Source organism: Jaculus jaculus, chromosome X, assembly GCF_020740685.1.
Source record: "Jaculus jaculus isolate mJacJac1 chromosome X, mJacJac1.mat.Y.cur, whole genome shotgun sequence".
NCBI lineage: Eukaryota > Metazoa > Chordata > Mammalia > Rodentia > Dipodidae > Jaculus > Jaculus jaculus.
This window is the reverse complement of record NC_059125.1, coordinates 137,866,200-137,889,632: the sequence shown is the minus strand read 5'-3', so window position 1 is coordinate 137,889,632 and position 23,433 is coordinate 137,866,200. Positions and strand designations below refer to the sequence as shown.

Here is a 23,433-nt window from a genome sequence, read left to right as displayed (position 1 = left end):
AGCGGAGGAATGTAGTTTTGCCCATCTAAGTTTCTTATTGTGTTATCTTGAAGTCCTGAGCTGCCTTGCAATTATGGGGGATGAGGAGATGTTTTGGGGGGAGAGTATCTCTTCTGATAGCAGAACAGCTCAGGGTTTCCAACTTCAGATCCATTTATATCTCCAGTGAGTATTTACCGTGTGCCTAGTTTTTGCCAAATAGAGTCCACTTCTCTGTACCCCATGAGCTTCTTTCTCATGAGGTTGTCCCATGGAGACCTGTGGTAGGGTGGCTGTGCATGGAATTTGTCAGAAAACAGCTAGGCCCTTTAGGAGATGGTGATGTCTATTGAGGGAGTGGCATCACAGACCTATGTAGCTCAGGTTGGTCTCACACCCATGGTCTACTTGCCTCTGCATCTTGAGTGCTAAAATTATAGACATGTACCATTAATAGTTGCCTAGGCTTACTCATTTTTTGATTACTTCATGGTGATAAGATATATGTAATTTATGTTCTTTGTCTAGTTACCATGAAATAATATCAACATGCATAATGTAGTGAAAATGTGCAGCATTCTCATAGAGTATAAATCTTCAATAACTACTCTATACAGTTGGGATATGATTTTTCAGGTCTGCAGTAAAGTTGAAAGAATTTGCCTATTTTTTTCTCCTATGAACTAGAGATTGCAATTTCTGTTTCATTGAGGACAAGTTTAATGTGCTTTTATTTTTAAAAATAGTTTTGTTTACTTATTTGAAAGAGAGAGAGAGAGAGAATGGGTCTCTTACCACTGGGGAAAAAAGAAAAACATTGCAGACACATGCCCAACTTTGTACATCTAGCTTTGTCTGGGTACTGTGGAATCAAACCCAGGATGTTAGGCTTCGCAAGCAAGCACCTTCAACCAGTAAGCTATCTTACCAGAGCCCTCTATGCTTAAATGTTTCTTTTATTTAAGCACTTTGTGTTCATTGTTCATATTTTTATGTTTTTAATGTTCTTTATTTTTTGTAATTTTCAAATATAATTTATTTTTGTTTATTCCCATTTTTCTCCTACTCCCTCTCTTTCTCTCTCAGTTGTTATCTCTCTCTTTCTTTCTTTTTCTTTCCCTCCCCCTCCTCCTCCTCCTCCTTCTCCTTGAGGTAGGGTCTCACTCTAGCCCAGGCTGAATTGGAGTTTACTATGTAGTCTCAGGCTGGCCTTGAATTCATGGCGATCCTCCTACCTCTGCCTTCTGAGTGCTAGGATTAAAGGCATGTATCACCATGCATAGCCTCTCCCTCAGTTTATGCCCTCCTGTATTTTCCCTCCTGATTACATGCCTCATGTACAATTTTGCTCATCCCTCCCCTCTCTTCCAGCTCATCTCTTTATATTGACTTTTGGTTACAGTTCTCTTTATCATTTTTATCCACATTTGACCCTATATGCATATATACATATATAGATGTTACAAGCTAAGACCTGCATATCAGAGTGAACATGTTGTTTTGGTCTTTATGAGTTTGAGTCACTTCACTTAATATATATATATATATATATATATATATATATATATATATATATATACATATATATGTATATATATTTATTCAGATTCATTCACTTTCTGCAAATTTCTTTTTGGCACACTGCTGAATAGAATTCCATCATGTATATGTTCCACACTGCTCATATTTTGCCATTCAGTAAGCATTCAGGTAGGCAAAATGCCTGAAGTTCTGATTAATTTTGTGTGCTGCATTCTAGAACGTTTTTTTTTAAATAATTTAATTTAATTATTTCTCAATTAAAAAAAAATTTCCACGAATATAAAAAATATCCCATGGTAATACCCTCCCTCCCCCCTTTTCCCCTTTGAAATTCCATTCTCCATCATATCTCCTCCCCATCTTAATAAGTCTCTCTTTTATTATGATGTCATGATCTTTTCCTCCTCTTATGATGGTCTTGTGTAGGTAGTGTCAGGCACTATGAGGTCATGGATATCCAGACCATTTTATGTCTGGAGGGAGCACATTGTAAGGAGTCCTACCCTTGTTTGGCTTTTACGTTCTTTCCGCCACCTCTTCCACATTAGACCCTAAGCCTTAGAAGGTGTGATCGAGACGTTATTTGGTACTCTAGTCACTTTTGAAGATAACATTTTCTTTCTAATATAAAAACTTTGCATAATAATCACATATATTTGAGTCCATCCTGAAATCTTTTACTGGTCTTAAGTGTTTTAGCTGCAATGACTAATCCTTATAACTTTCTGAGGTAAATGTCATTATTTCCATTTGACACCAAAGGAAACTGAGATCCAAGTAATTCTTTGTCTTCTTCATGGACTTACAGCTAGGAAATGTTAGTATTAGAATCTGGTTTTCTGCACAATTTACTAGCAAATTCTATCTCTATTTATGTCCATCAGAGGAATGTTGAAAATGATAGAATTTAATGAAGAAAACAAGAATAAAATGGATACTGAGACATTTAACCTATAGGTTTCTGTTGCAATTGACATGTTTTTCCAAGTCTATATCCTTTATGCATAGATAACTTCTTTTAAGAGAGCATGTTTTTTTTTTCATTGCTTTTAACACATAGCCCTTTATTGTAAGTATATTTTTAAGTGATTTAGTTTTGTTGAAAATATTTACCATGGATGCATGTCATTCAACTCTAGCATATTTCACTTCATCAGTTCCTTGTTACTAGAAATTTTTGCTTTTGTTTTGACATTACAAATCTAGTTATAAATAATTCTACCATAAATTCTTTGAGTATATTTTGACCAAATGCTACCATACTTTATATTTCTAAAATTACTGTTTTAAAAATATATACTTAAGGGCTGGAGAGATGGCTTAGCGGTTAAGCGCTTGCCTGTGAAGCCTAAGGACCCCGGTTCGAGGCTCGGTTCCCCAGGTCCCACGTTAGCCAGATGCATAAGGGGGTGCACGCATCTGGAGTTCGTTTGCAGAGGCTGGAAGCCCTGGCGCGCCCATTCCCTCTCTCTCCCTCTCTCTGTCTTTCTCTCTGTGTCTGTCGCTCTCAAATAAATAAATAAATAAATAATTTAAAAAAATATATATATATACTTAAGACTTTTCAGACATAACATATTATTAAAAATATATATTTTTCTCCATGATAATTGACTTTAATATGCTTCATATTTTATTCTACTCAATACATATCAGTACTACACACTGGATTCAAAACAAATATGGATCATTTTTTAAGTAGCTCATCATTTTTCTTATCTTGGAAATAAAGATAGAATAAAATGGCAATAGATTTCAACCTTACCAGATCATGAGAATGGACTTTTTGGCCTCAAGAAAAAAATGTAAAGTGGGGCTGCATAGCATCTATTACAATATGTGCCTACCAAGAGGGAGAACTAGGTTAGAAGTCAAAGGAATTTTGTCTAAAGATTTCTTTACAAATATATTTTTATTTATTTGCAAGCAGAGAGAGACAGAGAGAAAAGAGACAAGAGAGTCACAGAGAGAGAATGGATGTGCTAGGGCCTCTAATCTCTGCAAACAAACTCCAGATGCATGTGCCACATTGTCTATCTGGCTTTATGTGGGTACTGCTGAATAGAACACAGGTCATTAGGCTTTGAAGGCAAATGCCTTAACTGCTGAGCCATCTCTCCAGTCCGTGTCTAATGATTTTATGTGAATGCAACATTTATAGGTATATTCCATTTGTGGGTGTTGGGCCTTGAGAAGCCTGCACTTGAGGCCTAGTGGAACTTCCTGAGCCTAACTGCCTCTGCCCAGTTATGATTCAGCAGGGGGCCAAATGGCCCCTGGCCTGCTACTTCCACACAGGAAATTAGAACTCCTGCCCGTGGGCACTTAGAATTCAGCAGGGGGCCAAATGGCCTCTGGCCTGCCACTTCCGCAGAGGAAGTTAGAGTCCCCCACTCATACAGGCTTACAACCAATCATCTCAAAGGTCACGGTATGCTATTGGCCCTTACATCTCACCCCACCCTAAAGACTCCGCCTTCGATCTCAACATTATATAAACACCCCTCTGTAACAATAAAGTGAGTTCCTGCTTCTTCCGACTCAAGTGTGTTTTTTCTCCCATTGCCAGGAGAGGTTCCTGAGTAGTCTGATGCTGATCATCCTCCCTGAACCCCTAGGGAGGAACCAACTGCCTGGTTCTTCCCTCAGCCCTACCTGAGCGGGAAGGAGCCCAACATGTGGGGTTGAAATTATTGTGTCATTTCAAGGACAATTTCTTTTTGCTGATTGCCATCCTCTCTCCTACTCCCTGTCCCTGAGTTCCACTCCGTCTTAAAGACAAGTAAAGCTAACTGAGCTTTTAGCATGTCTTCCAGCTTAGAAACAAAATTTGAAATGCTTTCATTTGAGCCTATCATTGAATTTCTCATGTAGAATTCTTGCAACAAGTTTACAAAGCAGATAAGATTAAGTACTTTTATCTGTAGATTACAAAAACTAGTATGACAATGGAAATTGTGCTAAGCTCTTTGCTTGAATTTGACTTCATCCTTAAAAGAGCTCAATGATACAGGTACTACATTTCATGGGAAAAGACAAGAAGACATGGCGATTTGAAATAACTTGTTTAAATTCCCAAATTTATCAGCTGGGTTTGGGGTGATATCAGTTAGCAAAGTGTTTCCCTTACAAGCATGAGGACTAGAATTTGATCCTCTGTATCCCTTAAAAATTGTCAGGCATGGTAGTACACACTTGTAATCATAATACTGGGGAGACAGAGACAAGCCAATCTCTCAGATTCACTGGCCAGCCAGGCTAATTAATGAACTTCGGAACAATGAGAGGCCCTGTCTCACTTCTCACAATGTGATCCTCTAGACACTGACCTGCATATCCATGACCTTACAGAGCCTGACACTACCTACACAAGACCACCATGAAAGAGGAAAATATGAAGACATCAAAATAAAAGAGAGATGATCGAGAGGGAGAGGGGTATGAGGAGTTTCAAAGGAGAAAGTGGGGGGAGGGAGGGAATTATTATGGGATATTTACCATCATGGAAGTTGTTAATTATAAAAAATAATAAACATGAAAAAATCAAGTGAAAGATAAAAAATGTAGATGACATTTCTGAGGAACAACATGCAAAGTGTCATTTGGACTCCACATACACAAGTACACACACAGACACACACACACACACACACACACACACACACAGTTGTATGTCCACACATGCACCTGCACATTGAGCATGCACATACACACATATCCATGAAAAATTAGTAACTGGAACAACTTGGAATCATGCTCAATTAGTATGAATTTATAGAAATCAGAATGGCTAGATGTCATGTTTAAAGCCATTTAGAGATGAAGCAATAAATTTATAAACCATACACTGTTTTCAGTGGCCAGTGAACTTTGCATCAAAGACACACTGTAGCTATTTGGATGGGGCTAGATATCTCAAACCTCATGTAAAGAGCCCACCACTGTTAGGAGTCTTTCAAACATAAGCCACCTTTGCTTGCAAATATGTAGCAGGAAATCAGTGGTTTTATTCCCTGGCATTTGTCAATGCCTTCATGTATGTTTTGTGAGGTAAAAACGTTTCCACAGGGCCTGGGTCTGGTGGTCTTTCATCCCAGCACTAAGGAGGCAGAGGTAGGAGGATCCATGTGAGTTCAAGGCCAGCCTGAAACTACAGAGTGAGTTCCAGTTCAACCTGGGTTAGAGTGACATGCTACCTCAAAAACAACAACAACAACAACAACCCAAAAATGTTCCTACACATACAATTTTATCAATGAATGGATAGAGGAACTTAGAGATAATATAAGTTGCCTAAGATTGCATACCTGGGACTGAGTAAAGACCATAATACCCTTCAGTCAGAGATGTGTATTGAAAAGTGCCTGGCACAAAATAAGTGTTCTGTAAATAATCACGATTTAATATTTCAGAATATTCTTTTGCTGTCATAGGGCAACAGGTTCTTCCACTTGATTGATCTTTACATTTTCAAGGAAAGACCATTAGAGAAATCATTAATTGGCTTGCTGAAACAAATACAGCCTTAGCCTTTTGCAGATATTGATTCTACTTTGCATGAAGAATGCGTCTTAAGAAGTAGCTTTAATTCTAGAGGAAGTTGGCCTTATTGTGAGAAACTCACATTAGTCCCAAAACTACAGAATTTTGTAAGTAGATGCATTATTTTCACTGTATCAATTTCCCATGAGTTTTTTTTTTTCAGAGAGAAAGAGAGAGAGAGAGAGAGAGAGAGAGAGAGAGAGAGAGAGAGAATTGATGTGCCAGAGCCTTAGCCAATGCAATTGAACTCCAGATGCTTGAGCCACCTAGTGGGCATGAGTGACTTTGAGCTTGCCTCGCCTTTCTGCATCTGGCTAACATGGGATCTGGAGAGTCTAACATGGGTTCTTAGGCTTTGCAGGAAAGTGACTTAACTGCTAAGCCATCTCTCCAGCCAAATTCCCATGTTTTGGATAAGCAGGATGACTTCTACTTTTGCATACTGTTCTTGGATACAAGTCTGCTCAATCTTTTCTGAAGGATAAAAGCTTCTCAATCCCTGCTATTTTAAGTATTTAACAGCAAACCCTGTAGCAGTCTAGGAAACTTATCCCTGCAGAATGTGCTGACATAGTAGAATGGAATTAAATGGGACATTGTACCTAGTATATTTCATGACCAGAATGTTTTATTCATCCTTGCTTGACTGTATGAATGGCCAATTTTCCTTTTGGATGAAGTAGTGCTCTAGTAATGGAATTTTAATTTTCCGAGGAACATTATTTGATCCATATTTAGAAGTAAGAGGTCATTTCGCCTGGAAGAATTGAATAGATTCCTGGCACTGCATTCTCTTTACCATTAAATAAATATAGTATCCAGAGTTTAGCCTGATTCCACTGTGAACACGGAATGCAAAGTGTGACTTTCTTTCTTTCTTTTTTCTTTTCTTTTTTTGTTTTGGTATTTCAAGGTAGGGTCTCACTCTAGCTCTGACTGACCTGGAATTCATTATGTAGTATCAGGGTGGCCTTGAACTCCTGATGATCCTCTTGCCTTTGCATCCTAAGTGCTGGGATTAAAGGCATGTGTCACCATGCCCAGCTAAAGTGTGACTTTCATAATGTCCAGTATCAAAGGTATATATGGTGAAACTAGAACCATTCACAACTCTAGGTTTGAATTCTGGATATAATAGCCTGCAATAGTTCTGGCTAGCCTAGGTATGAAAATGCTGCTGTGTACATTAGTATTCTCAATGGGAAATGGGAAAGGCAAGACATTTCCCTCAAAGTGGCATAGTAAAGAAAATAGACATGGATTTCTATCTCTCTCATCACTGAGTATTGTATATTGATATATTCATGGCCAGCAACTACCTTCACAGTCAGCAACAAAGCATGTCAGATGTTGAAACCTCATTCTTATTAAATCTATATCAATTATGAGGTAGAGTTATTGTGAATTGATGAAAGACTGAATATTGACTATGTGGCAAGATAAAGAACAAGTTACAGGAATATTACAGTAGCTTTACCTATGGCAGTGACAAACCTCAAATCAGTCATAGCAGAAAGGGACTGTCATTCTTATTATCACAAGCATATAAGGAAACAAATTCAGTGAAGTTAATTTTCCCAAGGCCAGACAGGCTGGAGACAACTAAGATTTAACTGACGCAGTTCAATTCTGGACTGTGGTCTTTTTATTTTATTTTTGGCTAGAATGTTGTTGCATCTTAAGTATTATAGTGTTCTTTTTACAGTTTTCATTGATACATAATACTTAAGATCTTTTGGAGTATAGATCAACAATTTTGTCTTCTTATTTATTGATTGCTAATTTCATATATTTAAGTAATGCATTTTGTTCCCATTCACCCCCATTACTTTACTGTTCCATCCTCTCCCTCTGAACTCTTCTTTCCAACTAGTCTCTTGCAACTTTCATGTTTTTGTAGCCTATTGAGCTTAGTTACGGTTATTATTTTGAGCATGCATCAGGAATATTTACTGTATCATGGACACTATAACAATGGCTAAATCACAGAAGAAAAATATCTCCTCCTCCCCCAGAAACCAGCAATCATTAAGCACCAATAACTTTCCAGGGAGGCGTGGGGATATATATATATATACATATATATATATATATATATATGTATATATATATATATATGTGTGTGTGTGTGTGTGTGTGTGTGTGTGTGTGTGTGTGTATACACACACACACACACACATACATAAACAAGATAGAGAGAGAGATTGAGAGACAGAATGGGTGCACCATGGATTTCTGCTGCTGTAAATGAACTCCAGATTCAGGTGTCACTTTGTACATCTAGCTTTACATGCACATTGGAATTGAATCTAGGTTGTTAAGCATTTCCAGCAAGAGACTTAACTGCTGAACCATCTCTCCAGCTCAAGAACTTATATATATTTTTAAACATTGATCTTTTGTGTTAGAATCTCTTGAACTTTTAATTATTTAAATATATCATAAATTTATTTATGATAAATTGCAATCACAATTATAACCAATAATTATCCTACTTTTGTATAGGAAACCACAACTAATACCTATTTAATAGTCATGAACTATCATTACCATGTTATACAGACGGGAAGACTGGGGTACAAGAGAACTTCCCTAAGGTCATCTAACCTCTGAATCTAAAGTATCAACCTGAAAGAAAGCTATGAATATGAATAAACAAGGGTTGTTGTCCATTATGAATTTGTGCTTTATTCAGTGGAGAATGGACTGTGGTCATGAGTCACTGTAAAATGAATCTTAGGGTATTATAGGCCATATGAGTAATGAAAAAGGAGGAGAAAGGAAAGGGAAAAGAAAGAAGGAATCAAAAGGAGAATGAGGAGGGTAAAGGGGCCAGAAAGAAGAAAGGACAAATAGAAGAAAAAGAGGGAGATACTAGTTCTGATGGGGATGTCCTAGGATAACTCAATGGAAAAGAAGGTAATATGCCACTGAGTGATGGATAAGATTGGAGCAAATGAAAACTCTTTGTATTTGTAGCTTGCTATGTTCCAAACCTTGTACTAGGTATGACTGAGTCACTCAACAACATCATCATTTGTTGTCTGTAGATGAGAAAACAGAAGCTAGGCTAGGGGATGTAGACAGATGTAAAATGATGACATTAAAAAAAAACTAGGCACAGGTAGTCAAGTACAAACACTGGCAGAGACCATGAGTAGAAGTGTTCTTGGAACTGGGAATTTTTATAGCAGTATCAGAAAGTCCACTGGTTCCAGGTAACAAAGCTTCTAGGATTCTTCCTTATTCACTATGAATAGCCAAATTTCACTAATAGTAATAGAATACAAGATGGGTTGATTAAGAGAATTCAGAGTGAGTTCATATGCTAACTTCATAGTTTAAGCAAAGGACAATAGGCACATACCTATGAATTTTGAGTCTGAAGCCAGATGCTAAGCTCTGGCATTGATTAGTTGTATGATGATAGGAAAAGCATTCTTACCTTTTAAAAAATTATGCATTTATTGGAGAGAGAAAGAGTGAGATGTATATATTGAGAGAGAGGGGAATGGGCATTAAGACCTCTAGCCACCGCAAATGTAATCCAGATGCATGCAGCACCTTGTGCATCTGGCTTACATGGGCACTGGGGAGTTGAACCTGGGTCTATAGGCTTTACAGGCAAGCACAGTAACTGCTAAACCATCTATCCAGCTACATTCTCACCTTTCTTGACAATCAAACTGTCTTATGGCTTAGGTCTCAGAGATGCCATGAGAAGCAAACAAGACAAAATAATTGCTTTGCCTATTGGGTGAGATGTAATAATCATAGAGAGTTTATTATAGTTTGGACTAATCTAACAAATACCAAAAAAAAAAAAAAAACACCAGCAAATTTGTTGTCTGGAGATCTTTGCCTTTTCTTTTTAAACTGTCTTTCTTGCTGTATCTTTATATTGTGGAAAGGGCAACATAGAACTTGTTCCCTCATTCTTTGAGACAGTGTATTTCTTTATAGTCCAAATAGCACTGTATATTCATGACTGAATTCAAGCTCGACTTTTCTGCCTCAGCCTTCCAAATTCTAGGTGTATAGGTATATGCTACCATGTCTAGCTCAAGCTCCTCTAAAAAGGACCTGTATATTTTGCATGCATGTGTGTGTGTGGGGTGGTGCATATGTACATTTGTACATGTGTGTGTCTCTATGGAGGCCAGAAGACAGCCTTAGGTGTCCTTCCTCAGGCAGCATCCATCTGTTTTGAGACATGGTCGTTGGTGTAGAGTTCCCAATTAGACAAGACTGGCTGGACAACAATTCCCAGGGATCCTATTTCTGCCACCCCAGTGCTAAAATTATAGGTGCATATCACCATGTCTAGCTTTTATGTGAGTTCTGTGGATTGAACTCAAACCCCCATATTTGCAAGCCAAGGATTTACTAACTTAGCTATCTTCCAGTTATAGCCTCATATCGTAGCATGATTGCACGTTGAAGATTATATTAAATGAATTTTGGAAGGAAAGAAACATTTTAAGCATAGTAGAACCCCAATTTTCCTATGGAAAAAAATGAAATCAGCTTCAAGGCTGTTACTGTGGTTATGGTATAAGATGGTTGATGACTAGCCTGATATAGCAGCAAGGGAGAACAGGAAGATAGGAAGTAGTAATCTTAAATGTAAGACAGTGACATTTTTTTTGCATGATTTTAAGCAAAAGCACTTAAGATTATTTTATCATTTAATGCAAATATAATGTACAAATGAAATTCATGCACCATGTGTTAGTCCTAGGGCTTTTGTTAGACTGCAACGACATTGATTTTGTTTTGTAATATATACATCATTCTTTAAGCATCCAGCATGTTGATTTCATAGCTTCTAAAGCCTTACCATTCTATAACTATAAAATGAAAGATTTTTAGATAACCAAGCAATTCCAAAATGTATGAAAATGAGACCTCTAGTAAGAAATTGATTTTCATATTTACAACCTTTTATTCTAATTCTAAAAGATTTGCATTTTCATCATTTTCTTTATATTTTCTGAGCTGACATGAATGTTATAGATATTAAATCTGATACTTAATTATAGGGAGGTTGTCTGTTCATGTAATGTCCAGGGCAATTAGTTGCTTGTCATAGTAGCTAAAGCTGCACATTTCAACCACAAATTCATGTCAGCTACTTGATATATAAATCAGGCCCAGGAGAGAATGAATTTAGGATTTCAAAACATTGAACAGGTTTTTGATTTCAATATTCAATCCACAACAAAAATCCTGGTTGCTTAAAATGCCAAACACTAGTCTTCAAACAAGGTTTTTAGTTGATCATTAAATATACTGTATATCCCACATACTTAATTTTATAGTATAGCTGACTAGAGACTGGATAAATGAACAATTATCTTCTCTTGTGAAAGCAAGCTCATTATCACATTTTCAAATAAAATTCATGGTTTCTTGTACTTTTGGCTAAGATCAAGTGAAGTAAAAAATAAAATTCACATACAGACATAAAAATTATTAATTCCTCCCTCTTTGGTATTTATTACAGAAGCTAAATAGCTAAGAGGTAATATCTAGAAGGATTAATTCACATTACTTCTTCACTTCACAATGGTAATCAAGGTTGCTTATGGAGCTCATCTATATTGTTTGCATTTAATTCTCTAGTTATTCTTATTTGAAATATAGAGCTTGTGTTTAACACTGGAATATATTATTGGTTACATCTAAAATACCCAAATAAAATAAATAGCATATGTTTTGCTTTAGGAGGTTTTAAAATCATGATTAACATAATGCATCAATTATGTATGATGTATCTCTGAATGAGAAAACAATACCAATAACATAAACTTTGAGGTGACACATAGTTTGATTATTTCTACATGGTAGACTGCAGTGTTGATGGAAAAGATTAAACAAAATGATTCCTTTGGTCTTGTGGGGAAGCCAAGCATTTAACCAGACCAGATACAAAAGAGGAAAACCCAAGCATGTGTAGGGGAAGCATTACTAAACTCCTGACTAATAATAGGCAATGGTGACCAATGATTTATGTCCTTTGGGATAAAGCGACTAATTGTTCCATATGTGAAGAGGGATCAGAATGAACTCAGTGCTTAGAATCAAGAACTAAGAAAAAAAGGGTAAAATAGTTCACCTTCACTCATGCACGGTTACACAATATCATCGGAGACCATAGCACCTACACAATATGAGTATACAGAAGTATCAAGACAGAGGAACAACATCATGACTTAGGGAGAAACCATGTTGTCCATTTTTAAGTGAAAATATATTTCATAGCCTCAATATTATCACACAAGGAACTTCAAAATGATCCCATAAGATGTAATTCTGGAACAAGGTCCTTTATGGCTGAGTGGAGACAATACCAGAACTAGCAGATGGTGATGGATGAAAGTAGAAGCAGAAACAAGGAAAAGCCCTATGCATATCATTCTTTTTATTTCTTTTTTTTTTTAAACTGTCCTAAATTGTTTATTAGGTGTGGATTTTACAAACATCCCTCTATTAGCGGTAGCGGTGGAGCTGGAGGGTATTGCGCCTTCTCCAAGCTGCACGGCGAGAACCACCGATGGTGTGGTGGAACTTGTGGCCCTTCCCAAGGCCACGACTCTTGCGGCCTGCAGAAGTCAGCCCGCGCATCTCTCTGTGCTTGTGGACTGGCTTGGTGATCCACTGGGTGTCCGGATTTCTTCTGATAGCTTTATGGAATGGATCAATGAGGATAACCTCAAAGAATTTGTATGTGGAATCCTCGCCAACCCAGTAAGAATTCAGGACTCTCAGAGCTCCACAGTGGCGTCCAGCTCTTTCCTCAGCGACAGACTGAAGACTTCGGGCAAACTTCAGCTGGTTAACACCGTGGTGTACAGGTTTGCCATAAGTTGCACCCTTAGGGACTGGGCGTTTGCGACCACCACAGCGCACACGAATCCTGTATATGACATAACCTTGCTTGGCCTTGTAGCCCAGCCTGCTCGCCGTGGGGCGCGGCACCCGGTGCAGCGTCAAGAGCTGGCAGTACTGCCAGAAGCGGACCCGCAGCAGGAAGCGCATCACGTCCGACTGCTTCTTCCTCCACAGCTCCTGGATGTACTTGTACGCATCCATGACGGCTCACATCTAATGGCTGCCGCCAGATGGAAAGGAACAAGCCTTTCTCCCACAATCCCTTTTGTGGCCTCTTTTTATTTCTTATAGTGTATTAGCAAGGATTGATTTTATTTTATGTATTAATCATGTTCAATGTGATATTTCCATACATACATACAGTATACATTGAAATAAAATCACATTTTTTTCTACCCTATCGTTCTCAATCTCTAGTAATCATTCTTCTATACGCAAGTTGATTTTTCCAAGCTTACACACAAGGGAGAGGAAAGATAGGACTTGTCATTCGGTATCTGGCTTATCTCACTTAATTTACTCCAGTTTCATAAATGGTGTTGCAGATGATAGGGTTCCATTCTTATTTATGGCTGAATAACACTCCACTGTGTATATAAGTATATACCACAATTTGTTCCCTTTTCTTCTGTTGAATAGTTTCCTAGGCAGGTCACACTGTTTACTGTTGTGCATAGCACCACAATAAACCTGGGCATTCAGGTATCTCTTTAATATGCTGTTTTCACTGTTTTGGATATATACTGAGAAATGGGATAGTTGAATTAGTGCCTTTATATTTATTTTCAAACATAGCATATCATTCCTTTTGAAAAATGTTCTTATTTATTTTGCATGCATTGCTGTTGTTGTTGTGTGTACAGGCTCACCAGGATCTCTGGTCCATCTGGCTTTACATGTATACTTGGGAAATTAAACTTTGGCTGGAAGGCTTTGCAAGCAAACACATTTAACCACTGAGCAATCCCTCAGCCCAGCATATTATTCTTAAGAAGGTGCCTGTACAACATTTATATGTAGTGTTTCTTTAAATTATGCACCCTGGTTGCCTAAATATCTCCACTACATCCTGCTAAATATTCATGAAACCATAAAATATATAGTAGGCTACTGTGAATTATAGTCACTTCATTGTGCTGCAAAACACTAGCCTTTAGGACTGGGGAAATGGCTTAGCAGTTACAGCATTTGCCTGAGAAGCATAAGGACCTAGGTTCAATTCCCCAAGACCCACATAAGCCAGATGCACAAAGGGGCACATGTGTCTGGAGTTCCTGTGCAAGGCTAGAGGCCCTGGCATGCCCATTCTCTCTTTCTCTATGTCTGTCTCTTTCTCTCTCATCAATAAATAAAGAAATATTTTAAAAACACCACCAGCCTTGGCACTCCAATCTAACTTCTAGCTATTCTAACACCTATAAGGGAGAAGACCAAGTTTTCAAAGGCAGAGAAAGGATAAGGAGACAGAAATGATCATTATTCTGATTGGCTACAAATTAGTAGGACCAAATAATTATAATGGGAATTCCAAAACTATGAGCCAAAAACAGACCTTTCACCCATTAGAAAGCGATCTCTGCTGGAAATGGTGGTACATACATGTAATATCAGCACTCAGGAGGTAGAGGTATGAGGACTGTAAATTTGAGACCAGAATGGGCTACATAGCAAGTTTCAGTTGTCACCAAACATGAAAAAAAATAATCATAGTTATTTTGTCACAGCAATGGAAAGTGGACTAACACGGTAATGGAAATAATAGCTACCTGATCATAGCACATTGTATACAGTCATTCACTTATCAAACTTTAACCCAGAAATGCCATTAAATGGATTATTATAAAGATAGTCTGTATGAAAATTTTATATAAACGCAAGATAATCTACACACAAGTACCCATGGAAGCAATACTATTAAAATATGACAAATACAAAAAGTAGTAATTTTTTTTCCTATAACAAACAGAGAAGAACAAATTCACCATTTAACAAGAATTATCAATAGATATTAATTAAAAATAATGAGTTAAAATCTAACGCATGGCTTGGAGAGATGCTCAGTGGTTATGGTTTTTACTTGAAAATCCTAATGACCAGGGTTTGATTCCCCAGTACCCACATAAAGCCAGATGCACAAAGTGGCACATACATCTGAAGTTTGTTTGTAGTGTTTAGAGGCCCCGGAGTGCCCCCTTTTTATTAATAACATATTTTGTAGAGATACCTCATGTGTTGGTACCATCTTTTCCCTCCTCCCTGCCCCCAGTCTTCAGAGGACCCTCAGTAGGATTGTTGGTATTCCCCATAGGATTGGGGGTTATTTGTTGTGGGAGCAGTAGTCAGTTATTGGGGGGAGGCAGAGCCTCTGGGCACGGTATCCCAACCTGTGACTCTTACAGTCTTTCTATCCCCTCTTCCACAAAGTTCCCTGAGCCTTGGTGAATGTATTTGAAGTCTACTTCAATGATTAGCTGTTAGAAGCTTCTGGATCTCTGCTTTGGTATGTGCTGAGTTGCCTCACCGTCTGCCTCCTTCACCCTAGTGCTGCATGCCATGATCACCATGAAGCAGCACACTTGCTCATCTAGCCAATTCCTCAGTCAAGGCACAGGTAAAACTCCTAAGGTCTGACTACCTTCTGCCAAAGAAACAGAGATTGTCCAATGGAGAGTATGGTCAGCATAGGTTAAGTTGGAAAAGCATTATTAATGTGGGGAGAGTTGGATAGATTTAGCCCCTCTTTTAACCAAAGACTAATGGGAGCTTGACATTGGAGAGCATAATCTTTGGCTCCATAGGATTCCGATCTGGTTCCCAATTCCAAGCATGGGTTCCCTTCCACTAAATGGATTTCTTAACCAAACAGAAAGCCATTGGTTACCCAAAAAGGCTATGTGCCACCATTGCCCTGGTGTATACATCTTGTCAAGCTGGTTGTTTCTGAGTATCTTAGAACCCTGCTTGCTCACACTGTTGTTGGCCACTTTCTCCCAGTAACTCATGTAGTGATTTCCAGCACTAGATGCACTAAGTGTCTGGCGACTGGCTCTATTCTGTATTCCAGCCAAATTTCTCCATGTTCTGTCTGGCATGCCTATTTTGTCTGTCTTTCTTCTCTCTCTACTTGCAAATAAGTAAATAAAAGACTTAAAAAAATCTTAACACACTGCATATTTATGTATTTTCAAAGGATCTTCTCAACAATATACATAATGATAGCATGAAGTAAATAGTAGCTTTATAATAGGTAAGCCAGAAAGGTAGCAGTATAAGAAAACACAAATTTCACCTTGAGACCTCCTGTCAAGATGGCGTCTGCCTAACCACTCCACACTTCTAGGGAAGGAAAGGCAAGACATTTAGGTTTTATTGGTCTTCTAGGGGTGAGCATACTCTAATAGAACTCCAGTGGGAGGCTGTGAAGGATCAAAGCAGGGATTCCACTGATTCCCATGCTCTCTGGTAGACCACCACTGCCCCAATCCCCTCAAGCAGCCATTCTACCCATCGTGCCAGCCACAGGTTCTTCCCGCATTAACCATAGGCAAGGGGACTAAGGTCAGCAGACAAGTCTAACTCCACTCATGACTCCAAGCTCCCAAACCACTCCCTGTTGCCCCCAACATCCGTGCTCAGACCCAGGCCAGCAGGCTAGCATTCCCGCAGGGGACCTCCACTCACGAACACTATCACTCCCCACCCCTGTGCACAGACCCAGGACAACAGGGAGCATCGTTCCACTCGTGCCTCCAAGCTCGTGAATACTGTCCCACTCACCAACATCCCTCACCCTCATGCGCAGACCCAGGCCAGCAGGCTAGCATTCACCCAGGGGACCTCCACAGAGAAGGCCTTCCAACTCAGCCCCGCCTCCCACCCTGGTACTCAGTCCCAGACCAACAGGCTAGCATTCAACAAGGGTGCCTAGAAGCACAAACTCAATCCCACTTGCCGCCACCCACCACCCCTGTGTACAGACCCAGGCCAGCAGGCTATCATTCCTCCAGGGACCTCCAGGTGCGAAAGCCATAACACCTCCATCTCGCAACTCCGTGCCCAGACCCAGGCTAATGGGCCAGAGTTCCCCCAGGGGACCTCCACACATGAACACCTTCCCACTCGCTGCCACTCCCCATCTCCCTACACGGACCTAGGTCAGCAGGATAGGACTCCCGCACCTCCACCAGGGACCTCCACACCCCACTGTCACTCCATGCATTGACCCAGGCCAGCAGTCTAGGGTTGCCCCCATCCCTAGGCTATCCCACCTCCAAGGACCTTGTGCCTCCCCACATGTCACCTGATCCACAGCAGTACCATATCCCTGTCCTGCCCTGTCACAGGACCAGTCAGTCCCACCCACAACCTGCTACAGGGTCCCAAGGGGTCTGCTGTCCTATCCCTTCACCCTTCAGCATCTCTGAGCCACCACACATTCCCCTCCTCCTCCCTCTTCAGCCCAACCCCAACACCAGTCTACTTTGTCCCATTCTTCCCTAGCCCCTGTGTCCTTGGGCAACCTGACCACATAGTCTCATACCCCAAACTGTGGAGTAAAAAGCACCTTCATCAGTTCCCTGGGCCACCACCAGAGCTTCATGAGCTCCTTCCCTCTGGGAACGCAGGCCCCATTGCTATCAGAAGCCTAGTGGAAGCAATAAAAAGGAATAATCACAGAAGACACTGCAAGGTTAGACTACAGCTTCTCCTAAATTCAAAAAGACTCCTACACTACGATGGGCAAACCAGAGCACAAAAAAATAATAATAACATGAAAAAAACAAAAGCAAGTAAATCCAATAACACTGCCAATACCCACACTGGATGTCACCAATCAGAACATAGAAGAGACAATAGGAACAGAACCCAAAAATGATTATACAAGTTATGCAACCCTGACCAAACCAATAGCAGAACTTGCAGAAAAACAACAAAGGGCTGAAAATCATATGAATGCTGTCCTCCCTAGATTAGAACTAATAAATAAGAACCAGGAAGGGTTCCAAGGACAATGAAATGATATGAAGGAGAGTGAAAAAAAAAAAGAGGAACTCAATAACCAGCTGGCTAAGCTAAATGAAAGCATAAAGAAATGCAAGGATGAATTCAAAGAAGCCTTAAGAAAATCAGAAAATGATGTGAAAAGCAGTAGAAAATACAAACCAAATTGAACAAACCTAAAACTCTATAGAAGCTATCAAGAATAGAATAAGCCATGTGGAGGATTGAAACTCAGAACCTAAAGACAAAACAGAAGAAACAGTTTGTTAGTCTAAAAGTTTCAATAAATTCAAACATTTCTGTGAAGAGAACATGAGGGAATTGTGGGATACCCTGAAACATTCCAACATTAGGATCATGGAAATACCAGAAGGGGAAGAAATCCAGACCAAAGGCATGAAGAACTTATTCAACAAAATTATCAAAGAAAACTTTCACACTCTCTCAAAAGAAAGTCCCATCCAGTCACAAGAAGTTAAGAAATCTCCAAACAGACTTAACCAACAGAGAAATTCTCCAAGACATATTATTATTAAGACTCTAATCATCAATACCAAAGAGAAAGTACTAAAAGCATAGAGGGAGAAAGAACACATTACATATAAAGGTAACCATATCAAAATCACTTCAAACTTCTCAATGGAAACCCTGAAAGCCAGAAGGGCCTAGAAAGGAACACTACACAGTCTAACAACCTATGGCTTCCAAACCAAACTACTCTACCCAGCAAAAATATCCCTCATGATAAATGGTGAAAGTAAAAAACTAATGGACATCTACATTCTACCCCAAATCCACAGACTACACATTCTTCTTAGCAGCCCAGGAAACCTTCCCTAAAACAGATTATGTACCATGTCATAAAGCCTGCCTCCATATAGTTAGGAAGATCAGCATAATTTTCTGCATGATATCAGATCACAATGCTGTATTGCTATAAATTAACCACAAAAATGCACCAAGAATCCCATCACCTCCAGGAAATTGAACAACACATTTTAAAACAATAACTGGGTAATGGACAAAATAAAAAATGAAATTGCATAATTTCTAGGAAAGATTGACAATGAGAACACATCATACCAAAACTTATGGGACACAATGAAGGCGGTCCTCAGGAGGAAATTCATAGCACTAAATGCCTTCATAAATAACAAAGACAGAGAAATCCCAAGTCAATAACCTAATCATCCACTTAAAGACACTGGAAATTCAAGAAGAACCAAACACAAAAAGCTCCAGATGGAAAGAAATAATTAAAATCATAGCAGAAATTAATGAATTGGAAACTAAGAAATCAATTAAGAAAATTGATGAAACAAAGATCTGATGCTTTGAAAAAATAAACAAGACTGATTAACCCCTGGCCAATTTGATCAATCCCCCAAAAAAGAGATGCTTCACATTAATAAAATTAGAAATGAAAAAGTAGAGATCACAACAGACATGGGTAAAATTGAGAGAATCATCAGGACTTATTTAAAAAAAATCCTCTATTCCACAAAAGTGGATAATATAGAGGACACGGATTAATTCCTGTACACATACCACCTACCAAAGTTAAACTCAGAGCAGATTAATCTCCTAAACAAACCTATCACAACCATCAAAATGGAAAAGGTAATCAAAACCCTTCCCCCCCAAAAGAGTCCAGGACCAGATGGTTTCTCAGTTGAATTCTATAAAACCTTCAAGGAAGAACTGAAACCAGTTTTTCTCAACCTGTGCCACACAGAAAACAGGGAAAGCTCCCCAACTCCTTCTATGAAGCTAGTATCACCCTAATACCCAAAACAGGCAGAAATGTCACAAGAAAAGAAAACTATAGGCCTATTTCTCTGAAGAACTTAGAGGCAAAGATCCTGAACAAAATCCTTGCAAATCAAATTCCACAGCACATCAAAAGCATTATCCACTTTGATCAAGGAGGCTTCATCCCAGGAACGCAGGGGTGGTTCAACATACAGAAATCTGTCAATGTAATACATCACATAAATAAGATTAAATACAAAAACCATACGATCATTTGATAGATGCAGAAAAGGCCTTTGACAAAATACAATATCACTTAATGATCAAAGCATTGGATAGAATAATCATGGATGGTTTATATCTCAAGACAATAAAGGCTATATATATATATATAAAGCTCCTAAAGTCCAAATAATACTTAATGCAGACAAAATTAAGGAATTCCCATTGAGATCAGGAATAAGACAGGGTTGTCTACTCCCCCACCTCTGCTCTTCAACATAGTACGGAAAGTTTTAGCTCAAGCAATAAGGTGGGAGAATGAGATAAAAGGGATAAAAATTGGAAAGGAAGAAGTCCAGTTATCCCTATTCACAGATGATATGATTCTATACATAAGATAACTAAGAACCTCCATCTAAAATCTCTTAAAGGTGATTAACTCCTTTAGCAAAAAGCAGGATACAAAATCAATTAACAAAAATCAGTAGCCTTTCTATATGCAAAATACAAACCACAGAGAAAGAAATAAGTGACATTGTACCAGTTTCAATAGCAACAGAAAAAAAATAAAATACCTTGAAATAACATTAACCAAAGATGTGAAACACCTATACAATGAAAACATAAAAACATTCAAGAAAGAAATTGAGGAGGACTTGAGAAAATGGAAAGACTTCACATGCTCCTGGTCAGGCAGAATTAACATTGTGAAAATGGCAATCCTAACAAAGGCAACACACAGATTTAATGGAATACCAATAAAATTCCGAACATTTTTCTTCACAGAGATAGAAAAAAATGAAGTCAAAATTTATATGGAATGGCAGAAGGCCTCTGATTTCCAGGCATATCCTCAGCTAAAGAAACAACTCTGGAGGCATCAACATATCTGATCTAAAGCTATATTACAAAGCCTTAGTAATAAAAATAAGATGGTACTGGCATGAAAACAGGATTATAGACCAATGGAACAGAATCAAGGACCTGTACTTTGGGTTAATTAACTAGAGAGACTTGACATTTGACAAATGGCTTAAAATGTAGGCTGGAAAAAAAAAAAAAACCCAGCATCTTCAACAAATGGTGCTGGACAAACTCTATAACCATATGCAGGGAAATGAAACTAGATCCATACATTTTGCCATGCAAAAAAATCAAGTCCAAATGGATAGAAGATCTCAATATAAGACTGACATACAACCATGGTGGGTAATTAACTGCTCTTGCTTGGGCTAATGGATCCACTCAATGGACCCAATCTGGTCAATGGAACAGAACCCATAGCTGGTGCTGGGAAACAAGTCAGAATTATATCCTTCCACCCCCCCCCCCCCAAAAGAGGCTGCTCTCCACTATCCAGCTCCCACCAATCATGGGCTACAAGAGGACCTATACCTATTAAACTCTCTAAAATAATAATGGTTATCCCATTTATCTGCTGCTGACGTCACTCTTCATTGGAGAATTTGCTTCTCTTTTTCAGATCCTGAGGAGAGAATCAGCCCATTGTACCTCAACAGGGCCACAGCTGAAACCAAGAATAATTGGGGAAATGAGCATGGGTGCTGCTGTCTTGCTGAACCTGGTACCAGCACAAGGGTTAAGGAGATAGATACAGAGAACTCTCAACTCCTACCAAACCAGATATCCAGAAACACAAATGTTCCCCAGACCTCATCACTGAAATAGACATAAAACAAACCCAACATGTCTCAGGGAAATTTGCAGAAGAGGGGGCAGAAAGTCTGTTAGAGCCACATATTGGGTCATTATGCACAGAGACATTGCCTCTTACCCATAACTAATGGGTAATACCAAAATGAAGGACCCACAATCCCAAATAAAGAGGGGCCCTGCAGAGGAGGGAGGACAGGGATGAGGCTACGGATGGTACCCACATGGTTGTATACACGCTGTGCACATAACTAATAAAAAAAAAGAAAGTAGATGCTTACAAGATCTTGCCCTGAGGTTAGAAATTAAAGCTATGTAAAAATTGGGGGGAAAAAAAGAAAGCACAACATTAACTCGACCAAGAAAAAGAACAATGCCCTCACAGATTTCCTAACAATATGCAGCATGAAGAACAATGCAAAGTTATATAACTTGTATGTGAAACATGGAAAAACATGATACAAACCAATTTTGATGGACAATCCATACAAAATAAATGGCCTTTTCCTTCCAAAATTTTAAGATCATGTAAGATAAATGCAAATCTATTGTTCCAAATTAAAGCACATGAAAGACATGACAATAATGTGCAGTGCATGATCTTACATTGTATCCTTTTGCTATGAAGGATATAAATAGAATAATTGGTGAAATACAAGTGAGAGCTATTGTTTATAATGTATCAGTGCTTATTTAATGATATTTCATAATTATATTGTAATTATGTAAAAGGTTTTTATGAAACACCAATTTATCACAGATAAAGATTAATATTAGGATCTTTCTTTAACAAAACATTTTTTAAATTGTTCATAATATGTAAAGATATATAAGTGTGTGTATATAGGAAAGAATAAGAGAGAAAGAATGACAGATCAAATGGGGCAAAATGATAACAGTTGGGAATATTGTGTTGTACTTCATGAAATTGTTTCATAGATTTTGCAAATTTTCTATTAGGTATGTGTTTGAAAATAAAACAAAATTACATGACAATAAAAGTAATGCAACATACATTGTAGTGTTCATTTTCTGAAGTGATAATTAAAAGTAATCTTAAAGGCTTAACAACCTTTAATTAAAACGTAAAAGAAACTGAATATAAATATCTTAGCTGTGTTCAATTTATGAATCTGGAACGAAGAACACGTAAATTAGAAAGTGGGAAACTGGAAAATTGAGTATAAATTAATGAATTTGAGTTTGGCAGAAAAAAAATTCATAACGATCAACATGATCAATAACTAATTGGGGCAAAAAATAAATCAAATAAAAATTATTAAAAATAGTCAACAAATTACAGAAATAATTTTAGGAATGAAAAAGGAATATGACAATGGCACAAATAAATTGGCAAACATAGTAATCATAAGATAAAACTAAAATTTATTCCAAGAAACTTATAAGTGAATAGTTTTCTAGAAAATGGATCAAAAACTACTGAAGAAAACACAAATCCTCAAAAGGCAATAAGCATCAATGAAATTGAATTGGTATTAAGATATTTATACAACATGCTTATTGTAGCACCATTTATAATTGGTGAGTTATGGAATCAGCATAGGTGCTCCTCAACAGATGAACGGATAAAGAATATGTGGCATACGCTGAGATATGAATGCAAATAGAAGTAATCATAGTCATTAAAATAAGCCATAATCAGACAGACAACTATTGTATTTTTGATTTGTATATTTTAGATTACATATAAATACATAAAGCCTTATATACACAGTATACATTTGTAGATAATATTATATATAAGCATATACGAGAAATACATGAAAGCAAGATACTATGGGAAGGCAAGAGGCTAGGGGAAGGAGA

At 38.1% G+C, this 23,433-nt stretch overlaps 1 protein-coding gene across 1 annotated transcript; it reads right to left on the bottom strand.

Annotated features, from left to right (window-relative positions):
* Positions 1 to 12,506: 12,506 nt before the first annotated feature.
* Positions 12,507 to 13,158, bottom strand: LOC101609152 (60S ribosomal protein L15-like). Its single transcript, XM_004654011.2, has one exon. It carries the CDS (start codon positions 13,156 to 13,158, stop codon positions 12,556 to 12,558), a length of 603 nt encoding a protein of 200 aa, XP_004654068.1. The 3' UTR covers positions 12,507 to 12,555.
* Positions 13,159 to 23,433: the final 10,275 nt, after the last annotated feature.

Coding starts and splice junctions, on each gene's coding strand:
- LOC101609152 (XM_004654011.2), bottom strand. CDS start 13,158: ATGGATGCGTACAAGTACATCCAGGAGCTGTGGAGGAAGAAGCAGTCG.